This window comes from Centropristis striata, chromosome 16 (assembly GCF_030273125.1).
Source record: "Centropristis striata isolate RG_2023a ecotype Rhode Island chromosome 16, C.striata_1.0, whole genome shotgun sequence".
NCBI classification, from domain to species: domain Eukaryota; kingdom Metazoa; phylum Chordata; class Actinopteri; order Perciformes; family Serranidae; genus Centropristis; species Centropristis striata.
The window spans coordinates 28,096,466-28,122,117 of record NC_081532.1 but is presented as its reverse complement, the minus strand read 5'-3'; the positions used below and the strand labels follow the sequence as shown (position 1 = coordinate 28,122,117).

At 39.7% G+C, this 25,652-nt stretch overlaps 2 protein-coding genes across 3 annotated transcripts in view; both read left to right on the top strand.

Annotated features, from left to right (window-relative positions):
- The window catches only part of asap2a (ArfGAP with SH3 domain, ankyrin repeat and PH domain 2a), an 86,854-nt gene extending 84,574 nt beyond the window's left edge, over positions 1–2,280 (top strand). For both annotated transcript variants that reach the window (XM_059353141.1, XM_059353142.1), the window contains one exon: positions 439–2,280. In XM_059353141.1, the coding sequence (XP_059209124.1) occupies positions 439–513 (75 nt within the window). In that variant the 3' untranslated portion in view covers positions 514–2,280. The remainder of the gene's footprint in view (positions 1–438) is intronic.
- A 1,270-nt stretch (positions 2,281–3,550) lies between these two features.
- LOC131987763 (uncharacterized) lies at positions 3,551–7,511 on the top strand. Its single transcript, XM_059352625.1, has 2 exons — positions 3,551–3,605; positions 4,367–7,511. The coding sequence occupies exon 2, from the start codon at positions 4,494–4,496 to the stop codon at positions 7,509–7,511; it is 3,018 nt and encodes a 1,005-aa protein (XP_059208608.1). The 5' UTR covers positions 3,551–3,605; positions 4,367–4,493.
- Positions 7,512–25,652: the final 18,141 nt, after the last annotated feature.

The following is a 25,652-nucleotide window of genomic DNA, read 5'->3' as shown; positions in this document are numbered from 1 at the left end:
ACATTAAAGCATGCAGTCCTTTGTCTCAGACAGTGCACTCATTTGACTGAATTCCTGTTTAATGTGATACTGGCAAATTATCTGCACATATGACTGAAGAGTGTTGCTTATTGCAGTGCTGGTTACAGTTCAATTCACTTGGCATACAACGTTCTTTTAACCAAAACATTCAATAAGACTTATTATTGTTTTTTGGAGCATCCCCCCCCCCCCCCCCAAATAAGTTTACTTTTATTATTAATTTCTTCTTACATTAGAAAAAAATGTGCAAAATCCCCTAAGTTACAGAGATTTTTCTTTGGAAAATTTCTGTAAATATCCCAGAAATGTTCCGACCCTTTGCAGCCCTAGACATCACACAACACCAACTAGAGCTAGAACCCAACCCAGGCTGTCTTTTATTTCTCTCTGAGGTTCCTCTGTCTTCCCTCTTCACAGCTGGGCCACATTGAAGGAGATCCGATGAGAAGAGGAGCCTTCCCTGTGACATTTGTCCACTTCATCGCTGACTGAAAGGTTCCTCTCAGGAAGTGTCGTGAGACGATGCGTCCCTCCACCACCTCCACGTCTCTGTCCTGCCAGCCAGCAAAACATCCGTCATCGTCCCCGTGTTTGTTGTGAAACATCATCATCTTCTTCTTCATCATCAGCGAGCTTCTGAAGGTGTCACTGCTGTATCGTCACCTCAACCCTAGCAGAAAGTCTGGCCCTCGCAAGGCCTCATGGGACTGTCTGTTTTTAATGCTTGCTGTTAATGTTTCTGACAAAGACTCTAAAAAAAACAAAACAATGATTGTAGTGAATGACCTCTCGCAATAAATGCACTTTGCTTGTCTTTATCTTTGTTACAACAGAAGACGACATAATGAAGGTTATTATGTACAGTATTCACTCTCTGATAGAAGACTGCAGCAATGTATTTTAACTTACTAATAACTGTAAATGTGAACATGCTTACATTCCACCTCTGTGCATGAGTGATTTTTAATGCCTACCTGCTTCTAGGTGCAAACTTCCAGCTCTGTAGCAGCCCTCCTGTGTGGAGGTTTTTCTAATGGTGCTAAATAACCCCGGAATATGCTAGAGGATGCCCCCGAGGGAGTGCTTCCCTGTCCTCGTTTCAAAGACGGACTGGCGTTGAAAGGGGGCAAAACTAAAGTAAAAATAGCCTCATGACACCTGGGAGGAGCCACTTTATCACAGGTGTGATGGAGCAGCTTTCCCACACACACTGCTTCATCGTAGGGGATATATTCACTCCAGTTCTTCCTCCTGTACAGTTTCAGGTGGAATGGTGACACTGACTGGAGCTGCAGCAGCCACTAATTACCTTTATATACTGAGTGTGACACCTCGGGCTGTCTCTGCCTGTCACCTGCCTTATTAGAGGAGCAGCAAGTGTGTGTGTGTGTGTCATCTGCAAAGGAATAAGCTCAAGAATATTGAAGTTAGAGGGAATAAAAAAGCGTGGGAATGTGATGAAAAGTTTGCGATCTGACTTTTCTTGCTCCCTCTTGCTTTTAAGAGCACTCAGACTTTTTTCTTGTTCACAAATTAGCGTTAGAGTTTCTGTCTTTGACGTTATACAGAGAAAGAAATATCCTTCCTACAGCTTTAGCCTCTCTTATCTGTACATCTCTGGGGTCCCATAATGTAGAAAGATGAGTTTATCAGTAGTGTTATAAAATACATATAAAACAATGTTCAATGTAATTAACTTCGTTTTGGTTGCAGAGCAACTTTCTCTCTGTTCATAATGTTGATATTTAGGCGTTTAACCTGAAACCAGAGCCTTCTGTGGATTTGTGAATGACGAGAAGAGAAGCATGTGAATCGTAGCGGATACACTCTGTTCATCATGTTTAATATGAACTCACTGGAAACAGGAAGATTTAATCTATTCATGTAAATAGATTTGATTTTGTTGATATTTATATGTAAAGAAAAAAAGAGTTAACCTGAAATGTCTTTTAATGCGCTGTGGTGATGAGCAGTGACAGATACAACCTCAGCTGGACCTGTGTGTGTGTGTGTGTGTGTGTGTGCGTGCGTGCGTGCGTGTGTGTGTGTTGAAAACAAACACACATAAACTGGTAAAATAAACTTAATTCATTATTATTAACTGTCTGTGGATCACTGCATCGACTCTTAACTCTATTGTGCAAGTAAACGGGAAAATGAAACTGGAATAATAAACGATGAAATAATACAAGGTTTTGGTTTGTTTCTTGGAGTATTCTGGGGTTAATGATCCATTTGTTTACATAATAATGCCTAGTTTTATTAAGTTATTCGTGATTTGACTAAATTACCACAGTTTCTGGAGAATATTTCAGTCTCAAAACAACTGTTTATGGTGATGACCTGTTTTAATTTAAAAAGCAGTTTCACTTGTGTGAAATTAAAGTCATATGATGAATCAACAGCTCCCTCTGATGGGGAATATTTCAGCATGCTTGCATCCAATTTTCAGAAAGCAGTTTAGTGTGAAAACTTACAGGTACATAATTCATTCATACATATATTTATATGGCATCTAAGCTACTTTATGATTAAAACAAGAGATGGGAATCTTACATTTTATAATGTGGGACCTTTTTAATCAAGAAAATGATCAAACAAAACAAAAGCACATCTTTTACTGGACCAGATCAAATTCTTTTCTTTCCAGTGTGTACTTAAGCATTACATTTCCTTCCTCTACTCTAACGGCCAAGGCCTCTTTCTCAGTTTTTGCAGAGAAGCTTTCGCTCAGTTTTAGGTTTATTTAAAGTGGAATAATGGGTACAGCTTTCTAGCCTGCAAGTATAAACAGTAACAGTAAATGAACAGTAACATCAGTCAAATGAGAATCCTGAGATTACAGCATCTTCTTTGTTTCAATTGTTAATTGTATGTCTGTGTTGCTATGATAACATGTTAATGACTGGATGAATCAATCGTTTTAACAAGCCCATGTGGGCAGAAGTGCACTAACACAACATGGCCACTGGGCGGCAACTGAATCACAAGTTTGACTTCTTTAAAAAATATAACACCTTCTAGCATTAATCCCTCAACATGGAAAAGAAAAGAAAAACCCAAACGTTTTAATAGGGAGTTAAAAGAAAAAAGGCACAACACAATCAAATAGGATTCCATTCTAATCAATATATCAATCTCCACTGAAAGACGGGTCAAGTCTATTATTGTCGGGTTGAGTGATTTTTTTTGTTTATTTCCTTTGATTAAATCACACAAATATCCCGCTGTATATTACTTTCATTGATCAGCGCTGCCACTCTGCCGGCTCACAACAGTAAGCGGAGAACTTAAAATCAATTGATATAAACATGGTTGATTTCTTCCCATGAAGCCGAAATTAAACTATGAAGTAAATGAGTAATTTCAGTGCATTTCTGCTTTCAGTTTAGACAGCCGCTGTCCACTCAGCTCCTGAAGACAGAGAGCTGCAGAGTGAAGCTCAGACACACCGGGAGCCTTGGTTGATCAGTCAACATGCGGTAAATAAGTTCAAATCACACATGCAGCGGAACATTTGTGTGATTTAAACAGCTGTCCATTCAGAAAACGCTTCCAGTAAACCGGCTTCCACTCATCTACAGGTTTGTCTCAAACGCCTCGTTTTAATTTAAATGTCAAAAATAGGCCTACATAAATTCACAATTAATATATTTTGATATACAGATAATGAGTCATCTTATGATTAACTATTTTGATTCTGTTTGACAATTTATTTCGTTATTTACTGCTAAAACTTGACAGTTCGATGATAGATTGTGAATGATTACTTGATTATTTCGCTCATTCATTAAAAAAAAAAAAAGGTGATGATCTGACACCTGTCGAGCAACGTCTGTGACAGCGAGAGGAAATGGTTTGCTTTTATGTTTTAATATGTAACTTTCATGTCGCATTTTGGCTGATAGATGGTGGCAAAATGTGTCTCTGTCTGCATGCGTGATTTTTAGTGTCAATAGTCAATAATTTTTGTTATTTAAAACACATTTATTATTATTAAAACAATGATAATTGTTATAATATTATATTAGACAAAATTATAGTTATCACGAGATTTTTTATAATAATTATTTAAATATAATATTTTAATATAATTTAGATTTATGCTTGTGCGCATGCGCGAGTTTGCTGGAATCCCTGAATCTGTGACGTAATGAGTGATGTGACGTATGTGTGTGATGTAATTGGTTTGCCCGAACGTTCTATGGAATGTCTGATGCTGTGACGTAATGTGTGACGTCATTTTAAAAGCTGATCAAAGATCATTGCTTTGATCTATGATCTATGACGTGTGTGTGAGGTAAGCAATTGATATTATAAGTGTCAAGGAAAGACTTCATTTCAGGCACTTTCCACAGGGACCTCAGACCACACAAACACAGAAGATCACCAGACAAGTTCACATTTTAGACAGTTTCGACCTCAAAGGTAAGTATTTAATATTATTATTATTATTATTATTATTAATTGCCATGGACCCATCCGAGATGACGCACACTATAGTTGTCACACCGGAGTCTGTTCTGCCTATAGTGAACAGATATTTTGAGCGAATCTCCGAAACACAGTGGAGTTTGTTAGCTGCAGAGACACTGGACTCAGGCACACAAGCTATACTGAGTGACATGATGGCTGAAATTGTTCAGTCAGTCTCTGCAGCCATCCTGAAAATGATTTTATCAATGTTTCAGGACAACACTTCTCCAAATGATATCCTAACATATTTGGAGAATGTCCAACCTCTACTGGGAGACTCCCTCTCTGACAGCTTTGCCTCTGCTCTTCAGGTAACACAAGAGCAATGTGAGAGTGCTGAAGAGCTGACAGAGATGGTGGAGAGTGAAGTTGCTGCCAAGGTAAACTCTGCTCTATCTGTGGTCAGCAACACCTCTGTTTGGCCATCAAAGCCTGCCATTTTTGTCTCTGGCTCTTTCTCCAACACAGCGTCTCTTCATGACATGGTGATTCATGCTGTCAAATGTCTGAAAAGACTTTTAGGAAAGGTGAGCAGCCAGTGCCTGGGACTATTTAGAAGGGAAAAGGTGTCTGAGTATTTCCTAGAAAGAAGCTCTGAATCTCCCATACCTATGCTTGTAATAGCAGAGGCAGAGAGGTGTGATTCAGCTCAGAGCGTAAAATCTAGGATCTCTGTTCCCTCTGCGACTCAGGCGGTGACCGACATCCTCCTCAGATGGTCTGGTAAGACACCAGAGATGGAGCAAGAGGAGGAAAATGTCAGTGCCTCTCTGGATGCTCATTTTGCAGCAGCAGACATTGTCAGGACCATAAATAAGGACCTTTACTACACAGACGATGGACCCTCTCCCTGCGGCAGTGAGAAAAGTACCTCAATGAAGCCTCATTTCAATATGGGGTTGATCATTAATAAGGTAAAAGACTTTTTTCAGTCTTCAGAAGTTGAGATCAGCCAAAAAGTTAAAAGCTCTAGCTTTTTGAAGTTTGCTCAACAGCAATTTGAAAAGATGAAGACAGAGCTCAGGGCCACATTCACTGAAGAAGATCAGTACTCCCTTGTCACATTGCAATCGTATCCAGGTTCCCCCCGGCCTCGATCTACACAAGATGCAGGCATTGATCAGACTTGTGATGAATCTTTGCCAGGAGTCCCACAGTCTCCCAGGTGCCAATCAGACCCTGAGACCTACAAGAGGCCATTACGTACTGTGACAAAGCAGCAGTCTTCTGAAATGGATTTTGAGACCATCAAAGGTGATGTTGACTGCTTGTTCAACAATCTAATCCAGCAAGAGAATTCATCAGCAGGTGACCGCAAAACTGTGGGAATTGCCAGTAGCGAGGTCAGGAAGTTCTCAAAGGAACTGACTGATAAAATGTACGAGCAAATGATGATTGGCCTGAGATATCGGATTCCCAGTGTTCAAACAGGAAGATGTCTCTCTGACTCTGTCATCTCTGTGGTCAGAAGGAAAGTGGATTACAGTGGTTACAACTATTCTCCTGATATTCTTTACGCCATCACAGAAGACACAGTGGGAAAGTACTTGCAGCAGGTGCTTCTCTGGTTGGTGAAGTTATCAGAAGAAGCATGTCACAGCGACCAAGTATCTGGTGCAGTCAATGACATCAATGACTTAGTGACAAGAATGATGACCCCAACCCCAGAAGAAAACCAGAGTAAGGAAGAGGCATCCCCTGAAGCCATCTGCGGTCAGACTACAACACCCTTGGGTTCAAGTGAGGCAAAAAGACCTGAGCTTTCCTCACAGAGAAGCTTAGGGTTGGCAAAACAGACAAAGGACACGCGAGTTAATCCTAAATCTCCTCACAGCCAAAAACTTGGTTGGTTTGGTGCTCGCTCTCAGCGTTTCAGGCGCCATGTTGATAGTCGGGTTTTGATTTTACGCAAAATGAAGTCAAAGAATACCTCATCGACGGCAAGGAACTGCATCACTGCTCTGCTCGATAGGATTCTTATGAAAGCCCCTTGGAAAAGCAGAACCTCTGTGGCGATGGCAGATATCAAGACCGTTGTCAAACGTCTGTCAGAACAGTTGGAGAACCTGCCATGTTATGTCAAGTTAACACAAGAGGACTTGGAAGAATTCAACAGGGCTGTGATGAAGGACCTTGAAAATGAGTTTGGCTCTCAAGGGGAAATATTGAAAGCTGCAACTGCATCGGACGATAGATCTTTTGATGAGGCTGTTTTAAGCAGTCTGGAAATCCGGCTGAATTCCCTCCAAGGTCCAGACCCTGAATCCATCTGCAGTCAGACTACAACACCCTTGGGTTCAAGTCGGACAAATAGCATTAAGTCTTCCTCACAGAGAAGCTCAGGGTCGGCACAACAGAGAGGGCCGCAAGAAAATTGTAAATCACCTCGCAGCCAAAAATCTACGTCCAGACGCAGTGAAAGTCATCGCTCTCAGCATGTCAGGAGCCATGTTGATAGTCAGGTTTTGACTTCATGCAAAGAGAAGTGTTCACCAGCCTCACACCGCTCTCCTGCAGCATCTTGTGCCAGTAAGATGACCCACTCAGGAAAGTCAGATGAGGTACTGTTGTCAACCAATACCTCATCTGAATCAAGGTGCTTCCTCACTGCTCTGCTCACAAGGATTCTTATGAAAGCTCCTTGGAAAAGCAGAACCTCAGTGGCCATGACAGAAATCCAGATGGTGGTCAAACGTCTGTCAGAAAAGGTAGAGGAGGAAGAGGACATGCCAAGATGTTCTGTCAGGACAACCCCAGAGGACCTGAAACAATTCAGCAAGGCTGTAATTAAGGACCTTGAAAATGAGTTTGGCTCTCAAGAGGAAATATTGAAGGCTGCCACTGCATTGGACGACACATCTTTTGATGAGGTTGTTTTAAGCAGTCTGAAAATCCGGCTGATTTCCCTCCAAAGTCCAGCCCCGAAGTCCAGAGTTGCTCGTTTTTTTTCAGCAGTTGGAAAAAATGTAGCAAAGCCTTTCAGGTGGTTCAAGTCTTGCAGCTGCATTGCCTAGATGAACATCCCTGTCCCTTTTTCCATTTGCTTCTTTTTACACCTTAAAGCATCATGCATTCATCTTGATGGAAACAATTTAATAGGTTCAACATCACACCTTCTATCTCACCTGATTTAGGTCAGATGAGGTAGAGGGTAATGATTTAACCATTGTTACGATACCTATAAAAATTCTTTCCATCAAGATGAGTGCCATTAAAGACCTTTCTCACAGTGGGCATTTTACATATAATAGCAGCTGGTCCATTTAGGTGTGTTGGTAAGCCACATCTAAATCAAACACAGTCAAACTTGTGTCAAAATGTCCGCTGTGAGAAACGTCATGACATAGGGTTTACTCCGAGTGCTTCGGTTTCTTCCCGGTTTTCGATTTACAGCATTTTAAAAAAAGGCAGCACAGTGTTTAACACTGTCATTGCACGATGGGTACGGTTTACATGAGGTTTTCTCTGGGTTGCTCCAGTTTCCTCCAGAATTTTGTGTCACAACAAAAAAAAAAACCCACAGAGGTGCAGTGTTAAAACTGTGTATGTGCAGTTTTAAGTAAGATAACATCAGCCTCCCTGTTCCCGTTCCTGCTTCTTTCAACACCTTAAAGCTTCCTGCATTCATCTTGATAGAAACACTTCAATGGGTTCAACATCACAGATGAGTGCCATTAAAGACCTTTCTCACAGTGGGCATTTTGACAGAAAATAGCAGCTGTTCTATTGGTAAGCCACATCTAAATCAAATACAGTGTCTCTGATGTCAAATTGTCGCTGTGAGAAACGTCAAGACATAGGGTTTACTCCGAGTCCTTCGGTTTCCTCCCACATTTTTTTTAGGTAACACCATAAAAAACACAGAGGCACAGTGTTAGATCTCTGTCTTCACAGCAATAGTTAGGATTAGCTTTTTGAATTTTGAAATTCAGTTAGTTAGTTAGTTAGTTAGTTAGTTTTTAGAGTGAGTTTGCTAGTTTTTATCAGTTTTTTTTAAATGCTTGGTTTTAGTTTTAGTTAGTTAGTTAGTTAGTTAGTTAGTTTTTAGAGGGAGTTTGCTAGTTTTTATCAGTTTTTTTAAATGCTTGGTTTTAGTTTTAGTTAGTTAGTTAGTTAGTTAGTTAGTTTTTAGAGGGAGTTTGCTAGTTTTTTTTAGGTTTCTTTTTTAATGCTTGGTTTTAGTTTAGTTAGTTAGTTAGTTTTTAGAGGGAGTTTGCAAGTTTTATTAGGTTTCTTTTTTAATGCTTGGTTTTAGTTTAGTTAGTTAGTTAGTTAGTTAGTTAGTTAGTAACTCTGCCAGAGTGTCTCTTTTGAGTCACTTTTGCCGGTCCCAAGCCCGGATAAAAGAGGAGGGTTGGAATTGTTACATAAAAAGAAAAACAAGAATCAATTACAACAACATGATCAAATATGCAAATTAGGGGATGAAGTCATTGGCATCACCTTGTCAGCTACATTTAGGCTTCCAACATCATAAAAGTGGTGTTCATATGTGAAGATTATCTAGCTTATTATCTGCAATGATCCGAAACCCAATGCAAAAATCCTATTGGCAAAATCTCAATAGACCCTGTGGCAATTCTAACTTCTTCTCTTATTTTTGTTTGCTCTCTATTATTTTATGAGGTGATCTTTTTGTCTGAATGTGGGACGCTCCGTCCCTCCACCACCTCCACGTCTCTGTCCTGCCAGCCAGCAAAACATCCGTCATCGTCCCCGTGTTTGTTGTGAAACATCATCTTCTTCTTCATCATCATCAGCGAGCTTCTGAAGGTGTCACTGCTGTATCGTCACCTCAACCTTAGCAGAAAGTCTGGCCTAATGTAGAAAATGATCTGTAAAATGACTGGAATAATAAACGATGAAATAATACAAGGCTTTGGTTTGTTTCTTGAAGTATTCTGGGATTAAAGATCAATTTGTTTACATAATAATGCCAAGTTTAAGTCATTCATGATTTGGCTAAATTACCGCAGTTTCTGAGAACTGCTTATGGTGATGACCTGCTTTTTAAAAAACAAAAGTTTCACTTGTGTGAAATTGAAGTCATATGATAAATCAACAGCTCCCTCTGATGGGGAATATTCCAGCATGTTTGCATCCAAGTTTCAGAAAGCAGTGCAGTGTGAAAACATACAGGTACATTGTAACATATTTGTCAGAAAGAAGGATGTATACATATTTCATTAATTTTTGCAAGACGTCACCCAAAATTGTAGTCATTCATATTTAAAACAAAACATTTCTGAAATGTCTGAAATGAGAAATTGCATTTAAAGGTGACACCCTGGGTTAAAAAATAATACTTATATGCCACCTAAGCTACTTTATAATTAAAAAAGACATGGAAATCCTACATTTTATAATGTGGGACATTTTTAATCAAGAAAATTATGAAACAAGCCCTCCACATCTTTTACGGTACCATTTCAAATTCTTTCATGACACCCTTTTTTCAAACCTACCATAACAGGACTGTGTTGAAAAGGAGGACAGAAAACTGAGGAATGGAAATGTTTATGTACCAGATTAAGTACCACGACTCTAAACACTTTTTTCCTCCGAAATCTTTAATTTGCCAGCCTGTTAGGATTTATGTGGTTTCTGAAAGTATAAAGTATTCAATGCACTGTTAATCATTACATAAAAAAAAAAAAAGCACATCAAGCTTTTGAACAAAGAAGTTTTTTTTTAGTTGCAACAAAAGTAAATAAATCCCATAAATAAAAAAGTCTCCTCTCTCACACAGTTAAAGTTTCTTTGTAAAATACCTTCAAGTCAAACATGTGACTGTTATTGTACCAATACTGTTCGTCTCAGAAAAACACATCTCAACATAAAAAGATATGAGTGGTTTCTATATGAAGAGGAACCAACTATGTATCAAGTCATGGTTTAGTCAGTTATTAGAGTTGTGTAATCCCCCTAAGTCCCCTGCAGGTCGACCTTTTGTCTTTCCAGTGTCTTCTTAACCCTGGTGCTGTCTTACTCACTATATTTAACAGCAGAGGAAACCCTCTTAATGATCATTTTTCAACTTGAAATTCAATGAATTTTGCTAGAATGACCCCAACATGAGAAAAAGTTTTTAAAAAAGTGCCTTTGTTCAGATTCCCATGAAAGCTGTCCACCAACAGGGTACAAATCTTGTCTTAGGGGTCATTTTTGCACATGTATGCATGCACGCTTGCTAAAAAAATTATGTCTAAACGTATGTAGTACCTTTAGCAATTAAAATTAAAATAAACCCACATTTTAGTAAAACAGTAAACCAATTATGACAGGTGTGTTGTAATAAAAACGAGTGGATTCCACTGATTAATGTCCTCCCTCTACTCTAACGGCCAAGGCCTCTTTCTTGGTTTTTGCTGAGAAGCTTTCGCTCACTTTTAGGTTTATTTAAAGTCGCTTTCTACCCTGCAAGTATAATGAACAGTAACATCAGTCAAATGAGAGTCATGGGATTACCACATCTTTGTTTTAATTTTCAGTCTTTGTCTCAGAGTCTGGGCTGCTGTTAATGACTAATAAATAAATAAATCAGTCATTGTGTGTGTGTGTGTTGAAAACAAACACACATAAACTGGTAAAATAAACTTAATTCATTATTATTAACTGTCTGTGGATCACTGCATCGACTCTTAACTCTATTGTGCAAGTAAACGGGAAAATGAAACTGGAATAATAAACGATGAAATAATACAAGGTTTTGGTTTGTTTCTTGGAGTATTCTGGGGTTAATGATCCATTTGTTTACATAATAATGCCTAGTTTTATTAAGTTATTCGTGATTTGACTAAATTACCACAGTTTCTGGAGAATATTTCAGTCTCAAAACAACTGTTTATGGTGATGACCTGTTTTAATTTAAAAAGCAGTTTCACTTGTGTGAAATTAAAGTCATATGATGAATCAACAGCTCCCTCTGATGGGGAATATTTCAGCATGCTTGCATCCAATTTTCAGAAAGCAGTTTAGTGTGAAAACTTACAGGTACATAATTCATTCATACATATATTTATATGGCACCTAAGCTACTTTATGATTAAAACAAGAGATGGGAATCTTACATTTTATAATGTGGGACCTTTTTAATCAAGAAAATGATCAAACAAAACAAAAGCACATCTTTTACTGGACCAGATCAAATTCTTTTCTTTCCAGTGTGTACTTAAGCATTACATTTCCTTCCTCTACTCTAACGGCCAAGGCCTCTTTCTCAGTTTTTGCAGAGAAGCTTTCGCTCAGTTTTAGGTTTATTTAAAGTGGAATAATGGGTACAGCTTTCTAGCCTGCAAGTATAAACAGTAACAGTAAATGAACAGTAACATCAGTCAAATGAGAATCCTGAGATTACAGCATCGTCTTTGTTTCAATTGTTAATTGTATGTCTGTGTTGCTATGATAACATGTTAATGACTGGATGAATCAATCGTTTTAACAAGCCCATGTGGGCAGAAGTACACTAACACAACATGGCCACTGGGCGGCAACTGAATCACAAGTTTGACTTCTATAAAAAATATAACACCTTCTAGCATTAATCCCTCAATATGGAAAAGAAAAGAAAAACCCAAACGTTTTAATAGGGAGTTAAAAGAAAAAAGGCACAACACAATCAAATAGGATTCCATTCTAATCAATATATCAATCTCCACTGAAAGACGGGTCAAGTCTATTATTGTCGGGTTGAATGATTTTTTTTGTTTATTTCCTTTGATTAAATCACACAAATATCCCGCTGTATATTACTTTCATTGATCAGCGCTGCCACTCTGCCGGCTCACAACAGTAAGCGGAGAACTTAAAATCAATTGATATAAACATGGTTGATTTCTTCCCATGAAGCCGAAATTAAACTATGAAGTAAATGAGTAATTTCGGTGCATTTCTGCTTTCAGTTTAGACAGCCGCTGTCCACTCAGCTCCTGAAGACAGAGAGCTGCAGAGTGAAGCTCAGACACACCGGGAGCCTTGATTGATCAGTCAACATGCGGTAAATAAGTTCAAATCACACATGCAGCGGAACATTTGTGTGATTTAAACAGCTGTCCATTCAGAAAACGCTTCCAGTAAACCGGCTTCCACTCATCTACAGGTTTGTCTCAAACGCCTCGTTTTAATTTAAATGTCAAAAATACATAAATTCACAATTAATATATTTTGATATACAGATAATGAGTCATCTTATGATTAACTATTTTGATTCTGTTTGACAATTTATTTCGTTATTTACTGCTAAAACTTGACAGTTCGATGATAGATTGTGAATGATTACTTGATTATTTCGCTCATTCATTAAAAAAAAAAAAAAGGTGATGATCTGACACCTGTCGAGCAACGTCTGTGACAGCGAGAGGAAATGGTTTGCTTTTATGTTTTAATATGTAACTTTCATGTCGCATTTTGGCTGATAGATGGTGGCAAAATGTGTCTCTGTCTGCATGCGTGATTTTTAGTGTCAATAGTCAATAATTTTTGTTATTTAAAACACATTTATTATTATTAAAACAATGATAATTGTTATAATATTATATTAGACAAAATTATAATTATCACGACATTTTTTTATAATAATTATTTAAATATAATATTTTAATATAATTTAGATTTATGCGTGTGCGCATGCGCGAGTTTGCTGGAATCCCTGAATCTGTGACGTAATGAGTGATGTGACGTATGTGTGTGATGTAATTGGTTTGCCCGAACGTTCTATGGAATGCCTGATGCTGTGACGTAATGTGAGACGTCATTTTAAAAGCTGATCAAAGATCATTGCTTTGATCTATGATCTATGACGTGTGTGTGAGGTAAGCAATTGATATTATAAGTGTCGAGGAACGACTTCATTTCAGGCACTTTCCACAGGGACCTCAGACCACACAAACACAGAAGATCACCAGACAAGTTCACATTTTAGACAGTTTCGACCTCAAAGGTAAGTATTTAATATTATTATTATTATTAATTGCCATGGACCCATCCGAGATGACGCACACTATAGTTGTCACACCGGAGTCTGTTCTGCCTATAGTGAACAGATATTTTGAGCGAATCTCCGAAACACAGTGGAGTTTGTTAGCTGCAGAGACACTGGACTCAGGCACACAAGCTATACTGAGTGACATGATGGCTGAAATTGTTCAGTCAGTCTCTGCAGCCATCCTGAAAATGATTTTATCAATGTTTCAGGACAACACTTCTCCAAATGATATCCTAACATATTTGGAGAATGTCCAACCTCTACTGGGAGACTCCCTCTCTGACAGCTTTGCCTCTGCTCTTCAGGTAACACAAGAGCAATGTGAGAGTGCTGAAGAGCTGACAGAGATGGTGGAGAGTGAAGTTGCTGCCAAGGTAAACTCTGCTCTATCTGTGGTCAGCAACACCTCTGTTTGGCCATCAAAGCCTGCCATTTTTGTCTCTGGCTCCTTCTCCAACACAGCGTCTCTTCATGACATGGTGATTCATGCTGTCAAATGTCTGAAAAGACTTTTAGGAAAGGTGAGCAGCCAGTGCCTGGGACTATTTAGAAGGGAAAAGGTGTCTGAGTATTTCCTAGAAAGAAGCTCTGAATCTCCCATACCTATGCTTGTAATAGCAGAGGCAGAGAGGTGTGATTCAGCTCAGAGCGTAAAATCTAGGATCTCTGTTCCCTCTGCGACTCAGGCGGTGACCGACATCCTCCTCAGATGGTCTGGTAAGACACCAGAGATGGAGCAAGAGGAGGAAAATGTCAGTGCCTCTCTGGATGCTCATTTTGCAGCATCAGACATTGTCAGGACCATAAATAAGGACCTTTACTACACAGACGATGGACCCTCTCCCTGCGGCAGTGAGAAAAGTACCTCAATGAAGCCTCATTTCAATATGGGGTTGATCATTAATAAGGTAAAAGACTTTTTTCAGTCTTCAGAAGTTGAGATCAGCCAAAAAGTTAAAAGCTCTAGCTTTTTGAAGTTTGCTCAACAGCAATTTGAAAAGATGAAGACAGAGCTCAGGGCCACATTCACTGAAGAAGATCAGTACTCCCTTCTCACATTGCAATCGTATCCAGGTTCCCCCCGGCCTCGATCTACACAAGATGCAGGCATTGATCAGACTTGTGATGAATCTTTGCCAGGAGTCCCACAGTCTCCCAGGTGCCAATCAGACCCTGAGACCTACAAGAGGCCATTACGTACTGTGACAAAGCAGCAGTCTTCTGAAATGGATTTTGAGACCATCAAAGGTGATGTTGACTGCTTGTTCAACAATCTAATCCAGCAAGAGAATTCATCAGCAGGTGACCGCAAAACTGTGGGAATTGCCAGTAGCGAGGTCAGGAAGTTCTCAAAGGAACTGACTGATAAAATGTACGAGCAAATGATGATTGGCCTGAGATATCGGATTCCCAGTGTTCAAACAGGAAGATGTCTCTCTGACTCTGTCATCTCTGTGGTCAGAAGGAAAGTGGATTACAGTGGTTACAACTATTCTCCTGATATTCTTTACGCCATCACAGAAGACACAGTGGGAAAGTACTTGCAGCAGGTGCTTCTCTGGTTGGTGAAGTTATCAGAAGAAGCATGTCACAGCGACCAAGTATCTGGTGCAGTCAATGACATCAATGACTTAGTGACAAGAATGATGACCCCAACCCCAGAAGAAAACAAGAGTAAGGAGGAGGCGTCCCCTGAAGCCATCTGCGGTCAGACTACAACACCCTTGGGTTCAAGTGAGGCAAAAAGACCTGAGCTTTCCTCACAGAGAAGCTTAGGGTTGGCAAAACAGACAAAGGACACGCGAGTTAATCCTAAATCTCCTCACAGCCAAAAACTTGGTTGGTTTGGTGCTCGCTCTCAGCGTTTCAGGCGCCATGTTGATAGTCGGGTTTTGATTTTACGCAAAATGAAGTCAAAGAATACCTCATCGACGGCAAGGAACTGCATCACTGCTCTGCTCGATAGGATTCTTATGAAAGCCCCTTGGAAAAGCAGAACCTCTGTGGCGATGGCAGATATCAAGACCGTTGTCAAACGTCTGTCAGAACAGTTGGAGAACCTGCCATGTTATGTCAAGTTAACACAAGAGGACTTGGAAGAATTCAACAGGGCTGTGATGAAGGACCTTGAAAATGAGTTTGGCTCTCAAGGGGAAATATTGAAAGCTGCAACTGCACCGGACGATAGATCTTTTGATGAGGCTGTTTTAAGCAGTCTGGAAATCCGGCTGAATTCCCTCCAAGGTCCAGACCCTGAATCCATCTACAGTCAGACTACAACACCCTTGGGTTCAAGTCGGACAAATAGCATTAAGTCTTCCTCACAGAGAAGCTCAGGGTCGGCACAACAGAGAGGGCCGCAAGAAAATTGTAAATCACCTCGCAGCCAAAAATCTACGTCCAGCCGCAGTGAAAGTCATCGCTCTCAGCATGTCAGGAGCCATGTTGATAGTCAGGTTTTGACTTCATGCAAAGAGAAGTGTTCACCAGCCTCACACCGCTCTCCTGCAGCATCTTGTGCCAGTAAGATGACCCACTCAGGAAAGTCAGATGAGGTACTGTTGTCAACCAATACCTCATCTGAATCAAGGTGCTTCATCACTGCTCTGCTCACAAGGATTCTTATGAAAGCTCCTTGGAAAAGCAGAACCTCAGTGGCCATGACAGAAATCCAGACGGTGGTCAAACGTCTGTCAGAAAAGGTAGAGGAGGAAGAGGACATGCCAAGATGTTCTGTCAGGACAACCCCAGAGGACCTGAAACAATTCAGCAAGGCTGTAATGAAGGACCTTGAAAATGAGTTTGGCTCTCAAGAGGAAATATTGAAGGCTGCCACTGCATTGGACGACACATCTTTTGATGAGGTTGTTTTAAGCAGTCTGAAAATCCGGCTGATTTCCCTCCAAAGTCCAGCCCCGAAGTCCAGAGTTGCTCGTTTTTTTTCAGCAGTTGGAAAAAATGTAGCAAAGCCTTTCAGGTGGTTCAAGTCTTGCAGCTGCATTGCCTAGATGAACATCCCTGTCCCTTTTTCCATTTGCTTCTTTTTACACCTTAAAGCATCATGCATTCATCTTGATGGAAACAATTTAATAGGTTCAACATCACACCTTCTATCTCACCTGATTTAGGTCAGATGAGGTAGAGGGTAGTGATTTAACCATTGTTACGATACCTATAAAAATTCTTTCCATGAAGATGAGTGCCATTAAAGACCTTTCTCACAGTGGGCATTTTACATATAATAGCAGCTGGTCCATTTAGGTGTGTTGGTAAGCCACATCTAAATCAAACACAGTCAAACTTGTGTCAAAATGTCCGCTGTGAGAAACGTCATGACATAGGGTTTACTCCGAGTGCTTCGGTTTCTTCCTGGTTTTCGATTTACAGCATTTTAAAAAAAGGCAGCACAGTGTTTAACACTGTCATTGCACGATGGGTACGGTTTACATGAGGTTTTCTCTGGGTTGCTCCAGTTTCCTCCAGAATTTTGTGTCACAACAAAAAAAAAAAACCCACAGAGGTGCAGTGTTAAAACTGTGTATGTGCAGTTTTAGGTAAGATAACATCAGCCTCCCTGTTCCCGTTCCTGCTTCTTTCAACACCTTAAAGCTTCCTGCATTCATCTTGATAGAAACACTTCAATGGGTTCAACATCACAGATGAGTGCCATTAAAGACCTTTCTCACAGTGGGCATTTTGACAGAAAATAGCAGCTGTTCTATTGGTAAGCCACATCTAAATCAAATACAGTGTCTCTGATGTCAAATTGTCGCTGTGAGAAACGTCAAGACATAGGGTTTACTCCGAGTCCTTCGGTTTCCTCCCACATTTTTTTTAGGTAACACCATAAAAAACACAGAGGCACAGTGTTAGATCTGTCTTCACAGCAATAGTTAGGTAGCCTGGGTATACCCAGACTGCCTTGCGCGCTCGAATTTGATTTCGAACCTCCAGCCAGTCTGGAAACGAGGCGATTATCGTAGCCCTGTTTTAGGGATCCAATCACAGAGCGGGGAGGGACGGTGAGACGATGACGCGTACTACTCGGCACTTGGAAGCTTTCCGGATCCAACATGGCTGCTGCGGACGCGAAACTCTCTTTAGCTGTAGATGGTGTTTTAAATAGTTTAGAGCGAAAGTTGAAAGGCGAAAGGTCTCTGGGGGCTCCGCTGTCCCCCGGCTCGTAACGAGATCACCGGTAGCGGGGCTATTAGCGCCGCACGGGCGGTTTCTGCGGCTCGTTGCGCCGAGCCGGTGAGACCGCCGGTCACCGCCAGTGATCTCGCTCCGAATCGGGGGACAGCGGAGCCCCCAGAGACCCGCAGCAGCTTGTTTATTGCCCATAAAATCAGTGGATGTGTGTGGCTGAATGACATGAGGGGGAATAAAGCGTGAAAATAAATAATCTTGCAGAAAGCGAGAACTGGAGAAGCAAAGCAGCAGCAACACTCTCTCACAGACACACACACAACAAACATCCATCTCTGTTGCTCTACTACGTCATCTGGTATAACTGATCTGATTGGCTAAGAGCTACCTACAGACGCTTTGATAGACATTCTAAGCGTCCAATAAACGGCTCCGGAGGATCGTAAACCACACCTCCTCTACGGAGAAATACATTGTAGGTGTCCAGACCTAATCTCCAATGAGATTTGGTCTGGTGTTAGCCAGGCTAATAGTTAGGATTAGCTTTTTGAATTTTGAAATTCAGTTAGTTAGTTAGTTAGTTAGTTTTTAGAGTGAGTTTGCTAGTTTTTATCAGTTTTTTTTAAATGCTTGGTTTTAGTTTTAGTTAGTTAGTTAGTTAGTTAGTTAGTTAGTTAGTTTTTAGAGGGAGTTTGCTAGTTTTTTTTAGGTTTCTTTTTTAATGCTTGGTTTTAGTTTAGTTAGTTAGTTAGTTTTTAGAGGGAGTTTGCAAGTTTTATTAGGTTTCTTTTTTAATGCTTGGTTTTAGTTTAGTTAGTTAGTTAGTTAGTTAGTTAGTAACTCTGCCAGAGTGTCTCTTTTGAGTCACTTTTGCCGGTCCCAAGCCCGGATAAAAGAGGAGGGTTGGAATTGTTACATAAAAAGAAAAACAAGAATCAATTACAACAACATGATCAAATATGCAAATTAGGGGATGAAGTCATTGGCATCACCTTGTCAGCTACATTTAGGCTTCCAACATCATAAAAGTGGTGTTCATATGTGAAGATTATCTAGCTTATTATCTGCAATGATCCGAAACCCAATGCAAAAATCCTATTGGCAAAATCTCAATAGACCCTGTGGCAATTCTAACTTCTTCTCTTATTTTTGTTTGCTCTCTATTATTTTATGAGGTGATCTTTTTGTCTGAATGTGGGACGCTCCGTCCCTCCACCACCTCCACGTCTCTGTCCTGCCAGCCAGCAAAACATCCGTCATCGTCCCCGTGTTTGTTGTGAAACATCATCTTCTTCATCATCATCATCAGCGAGCTTCTGAAGGTGTCACTGCTGTATCGTCACCTCAACCTTAGCAGAAAGTCTGGCCTAATGTAGAAAATGATCTGTAAAATGACTGGAATAATAAACGATGAAATAATACAAAGCTTTGGTTTGTTTCTTGAAGTATTCTGGGGTTAATGATCAATTTGTTTACATAATAATGCCAAGTTTAAGTCATTCATGATTTGGCTAAATTACCGCAGTTTCTGAGAACTGCTTATGGTGATGACCTGCTTTTTAAAAAACAAAAGTTTCACTTGTGTGAAATTGAAGTCATATGATAAATCAACAGCTCCCTCTGATGGGGAATATTCCAGCATGTTTGCATCCAAGTTTCAGAAAGCAGTGCAGTGTGAAAACATACAGGTACATTGTAACATATTTGTCAGAAAGAAGGATGTATACATATTTCATTAATTTTTGCAAGACGTCACCCAAAATTGTAGTCATTCATATTTAAAACAAAACATTTCTGAAATGTCTGAAATGAGAAATTGCATTTAAAGGTGACACCCTGGGTTAAAAAATAATACTTATATGGCACCTAAGCTACTTTATAATTAAAAAAGACATGGAAATCCTACATTTTATAACGTGGGACATTTTTAATCAAGAAAATTATGAAACAAGCCCTCCACATCTTTTACTGTACCATTTCAAATTCTTTCATGACACCCTTTTTTCAAACCTACCATAACAGGACTGTGTTGAAAAGGAGGACAGAAAACTGAGGAATGGAAATGTTTATGTACCAGATTAAGTACCACGACTCTAAACACTTTTTTCCTCCGAAATCTTTAATTTGCCAACCTGTTAGGATTTATGTGGTTTCTGAAAGTATAAATTATTCAATGCACTGTTAATCATTACATTAAAAAAAAAGCATTAACAAATCAGAAAACACATCAAGCTTTTGAACAAAGAAGTTTTTTTTTAGTTGCAACAAAAGTAAATAAATCCCATAAATAAAAAAAGTCTCCTCTCTCACACAGTTAAAGTTTCTTTGTAAAATACCTTCAAGTCAAACATGTGACTGTTATTGTACCAATACTGTTCGTCTCAGAAAAACACATCTCAACATAAAAAGATATGAGTGGTTTCTATATGAAGAGGAACCAACTATGTATCAAGTCATGGTTTAGTCAGTTATTAGAGTTGTGTAATCCCCCTAAGTCCCCTGCAGGTCGACCTTTTGTCTTTCCAGTGTCTTCTTAACCCTGGTGCTGTCTTACTCACTATATTTAACAGCAGAGGAAACCCTCTTAATGATCATTTTTCAACTTGAAATTCAATGAATTTTGCTAGAATGACCCCAACATGAGAAAAAGTTTTTAAAAAAGTGCCTTTGTTCAGATTCCCATGAAAGCTGTCCACCAACAGGGTACAAATCTTGTCTTAGGGGTCATTTTTGCACATGTATGCATGCACGCTTGCTAAAAAAATTATGTCTAAACGTATGTAGTACCTTTAGCAATTAAAATTAAAATAAACCCAAATTTTAGTAAAACAGTAAACCAATTATGACAGGTGTGTTGTAATAAAAACGAGTGGATTCCACTGATTAATGTCCTCCCTCTACTCTAACGGCCAAGGCCTCTTTCTTGGTTTTTGCTGAGAAGCTTTCGCTCACTTTTAGGTTTATTTAAAGTCGCTTTCTACCCTGCAAGTATAATGAACAGTAACATCAGTCAAATGAGAGTCATGGGATTACCACATCTTTGTTTTAATTTTCAGTCTTTGTCTCAGAGTCTGGGCTGCTGTTAATGACTAATAAATAAATAAATCAGTCATTGTGTGTGTGTGTTGAAAACAAACACACATAAACTGGTAAAATAAACTTAATTCATTATTATTAACTGTCTGTGGATCACTGCATTGACTCTTAACTCTATTGTGCAAGTAAACGGGAAAATGAAACTGGAATAATAAACGATGAAATAATACAAGGTTTTGGTTTGTTTCTTGGAGTATTCTGGGGTTAATGATCCATTTGTTTACATAATAATGCCTAGTTTTATTAAGTTATTCGTGATTTGACTAAATTACCACAGTTTCTGGAGAATATTTCAGTCTCAAAACAACTGTTTATGGTGATGACCTGTTTTAATTTAAAAAGCAGTTTCACTTGTGTGAAATTAAAGTCATGTGATGAATCAACAGCTCCCTCTGATGGGGAATATTTCAGCATGCTTGCATCCAATTTTCAGAAAGCAGTTCAGTGTGAAAACTTACAGGTACATAATTCATTCATACATATATTTATATGGCACCTAAGCTACTTTATGATTAAAACAAGAGATGGGAATCTTACATTTTATAATGTGGGACCTTTTTAATCAAGAAAATGATCAAACAAAACAAAAGCACATCTTTTACTGGACCAGATCAAATTCTTTTCTTTCCAGTGTGTACTTAAGCATTACATTTCCTTCCTCTACTCTAACGGCCAAGGCCTCTTTCTCAGTTTTTGCAGAGAAGCTTTCGCTCAGTTTTAGGTTTATTTAAAGTGGAATAATGGGTACAGCTTTCTAGCCTGCAAGTATAAACAGTAACAGTAAATGAACAGTAACATCAGTCAAATGAGAATCCTGAGATTACAGCATCTTCTTTGTTTCAATTGTTAATTGTATGTCTGTGTTGCTATGATAACATGTTAATGACTGGATGAATCAATCGTTTTAACAAGCCCATGTGGGCAGAAGTACACTAACACAACATGGCCACTGGGCGGCAACTGAATCACAAGTTTGACTTCTTTAAAAAATATAACACCTTCTAGCATTAATCCCTCAATATGGAAAAGAAAAGAAAAACCCAAACGCTTTAATAGGGAGTTAAAAGAAAAAAGGCACAACACAATCAAATAGGATTCCATTCTAATCAATATATCAATCTCCACTGAAAGACGGGTCAAGTCTATTATTGTCGGGTTGAGTGATTTTTTTTGTTTATTTCCTTTGATTAAATCACACAAATATCCCGCTGTATATTACTTTCATTGATCAGCGCTGCCACTCTGCCGGCTCACAACAGTAAGCGGAGAACTTAAAATCAATTGATATAAACATGGTTGATTTCTTCCCATGAAGCCGAAATTAAACTATGAAGTAAATGAGTAATTTCGGTGCATTTCTGCTGTCAGTTGAGACAGCCGCTGTCCACTCAGCTCCTGAAGACAGAGAGCTGCAGAGTGAAGCTCAGACACACCGGGAGCCTTGATTGATCAGTCAACATGCGGTAAATAAGTTCAAATCACACATGCAGCGGAACATTTGTGTGATTTAAACAGCTGTCCATTCAGAAAACGCTTCCAGTAAATCGGCTTCCACTCATCTACAGGTTTGTCTCAAACGCCTCGTTTTAATTTAAATGTCAAAAATACATAAATTCACAATTAATATATTTTGATATACAGATAATGAGTCATCTTATGATTAACTATTTTGATTCTGTTTGACAATTTATTTCGTTATTTACTGCTAAAACTTGACAGTTTGATGATAGATTGTGAATGATTACTTGATTATTTCGCTCATTCATTAAAAAAAAAAAAAAAGGTGATGATCTGACACCTGTCGAGCAACGTCTGTGACAGCGAGAGGAAATGGTTTGCTTTTATGTTTTAATATGTAACTTTCATGTCGCATTTTGGCTGATAGATGGTGGCAAAATGTGTCTCTGTCTGCATGCGTGATTTTTAGTGTCAATAGTCAATAATTTTTGTTATTTAAAACACATTTATTATTATTAAAACAATGATAATTGTTATAATATTATATTAGACAAAATTATAATTATCACGAGATTTTTTATAATAATTATTTAAATATAATATTTTAATATAATTTAGATTTATGCGTGTGCGCATGCGCGAGTTTGCTGGAATCCCTGAATCTGTGACGTAATGAGTGATGTGACGTATGTGTGTGATGTAATTGGTTTGCCCGAACGTTCTATGGAATGTCTGATGCTGTGACGTAATGTGTGACGTCATTTTAAAAGCTGATCAAAGATCATTGCTTTGATCTATGATCTATGACGTGTGTGTGAGGTAAGCAATTGATATTATAAGTGTCAAGGAAAGACTTCATTTCAGGCACTTTCCACAGGGACCTCAGACCACACAAACACAGAAGATCACCAGACAAGTTCACATTTTAGACAGTTTCGACCTCAAAGGTAAGTATTTAATATTATTATTATTATTATTATTATTATTATTATTAATTGCCATGGACCCATCCGAGATGACGCACACTATAGTTGTCACACCGGAGTCTGTTCTGCCTATAGTGAACAGATATTTTGAGCGAATCTCCGAAACACAGTGGAGTTTGTTAGCTGCAGAGACACTGGACTCAGACACACAAGCTATACTGAGTGACATGATGGCTGAAATTGTACAGTCAGTCTCTGCAGCCATCCTGAAAATGATTTTATCAATGTTTCAGGACAACACTTCTCCAAATGATATCCTAACATATTTGGAGAATGTCCAACCTCTACTGGGAGACTCCCTCTCTGACAGCTTTGCCTCTGCTCTTCAGGTAACACAAGAGCAATGTGAGAGTGCTGAAGAGCTGACAGAGATGGTGGAGAGTGAAGTTGCTTCCAAGGTAAACTCTGCTCTATCTGTGGTCAGCAACACCTCTGTTTGGCCATCAAAGCCTGCCATTTTTGTCTCTGGCTCCTTCTCCAACACAGCGTCTCTTCATGACATGGTGATTCATGCTGTCAAATGTCTGAAAAGACTTTTAGGAAAGGTGAGCAGCCAGTGCCTGGGACTATTTAGAAGGGAAAAGGTGTCTGAGTATTTCCTAGAAAGAAGCTCTGAATCTCCCATACCTATGCTTGTAATAGCAGAGGCAGAGAGGTGTGATTCAGCTCAGAGCGTAAAATCTAGGATCTCTGTTCCCTCTGCGACTCAGGCGGTGACCGACATCCTCCTCAGATGGTCTGGTAAGACACCAGAGATGGAGCAAGAGGAGGAAAATGTCAGTGCCTCTCTGGATGCTCATTTTGCAGCAGCAGACATTGTCAGGACCATAAATAAGGACCTTTACTACACAGACGATGGACCCTCTCCCTGCGGCAGTGAGAAAAGTACCTCAATGAAGCCTCATTTCAATATGGGGTTGATCATTAATAAGGTAAAAGACTTTTTTCAGTCTTCAGAAGTTGAGATCAGCCAAAACGTTAAAAGCTCTAGCTTTTTGAAGTTTGCTCAACAGCAATTTGAAAAGATGAAGACAGAGCTCAGGGCCACATTCACTGAAGAAGATCAGTACTCCCTTGTCACATTGCAATCGTATCCAGGTTCCCCCCGGCCTCGATCTACACAAGATGCAGGCATTGATCAGACTTGTGATGAATCTTTGCCAGGAGTCCCACAGTCTCCCAGGTGCCAATCAGACCCTGAGACCTACAAGAGGCCATTACGTACTGTGACAAAGCAGCAGTCTTCTGAAATGGATTTTGAGACCATCAAAGGTGATGTTGACTGCTTGTTCAACAATCTAATCCTGCAAGAGAATTCATCAGCAGGTGACCGCAGAACTGTGGGAATTGCCAGTAACGAGGTCAGGAAGTTCTCAAAGGAACTGACTGATAAAATGTACGAGCAAATGATGATTGGCCTGAGATATCGGATTCCCAGTGTTCAAACAGGAAGATGTCTCTCTGACTCTGTCATCTCTGTGGTCAGAAGGAAAGTGGATTACAGTGGTTACAACTATTCTCCTGATATTCTTTACGCCATCACAGAAGACACAGTGGGAAAGTACTTGCAGCAGGTGCTTCTCTGGTTGGTGAAGTTATCAGAAGAAGCATGTCACAGCGACCAAGTATCTGGTGCAGTCAATGACATCAATGACTTAGTGACAAGAATGATGACCCCAACCCCAGAAGAAAACCAGAGTAAGGAAGAGGCGTCCCCTGAAGCCATCTGCGGTCAGACTACTACACCCTTGGGTTCAAGTGAGGCAAAAAGACCTGAGCTTTCCTCACAGAGAAGCTTAGGGTTGGCAAAACAGACAAAGGACACGCGAGTTAATCCTAAATCTCCTCACAGCCAAAAACTTGGTTGGTTTGGTGCTCGCTCTCAGCGTTTCAGGCGCCATGTTGATAGTCGGGTTTTGATTTTACGCAAAATGAAGTCAAAGAATACCTCATCAACGGCAAGGAACTGCATCACTGCTCTGCTCGATAGGATTCTTATGAAAGCCCCTTGGAAAAGCAGAACCTCTGTGGCGATGGCAGATATCAAGACCGTTGTCAAACGTCTGTCAGAACAGTTGGAGAACCTGCCATGTTATGTCAAGTTAACACAAGAGGACTTGGAAGAATTCAACAGGGCTGTGATGAAGGACCTTGAAAATGAGTTTGGCTCTCAAGGGGAAATATTGAAAGCTGCAACTGCATCGGACGATAGATCTTTTGATGAGGCGGTTTTAAGCAGTCTGGAAATCCGGCTGAATTCCCTCCAAGGTCCAGACCCTGAATCCATCTGCAGTCAGACTACAACACCCTTGGGTTCAAGTCGGACAAATAGCATTAAGTCTTCCTCACAGAGAAGCTCAGGGTCGGCACAACAGAGAGGGCCGCAAGAAAATTGTAAATCACCTCGCAGCCAAAAATCTACGTCCAGCCGCAGTGAAAGTCATCGCTCTCAGCATGTCAGGAGCCATGTTGATAGTCAGGTT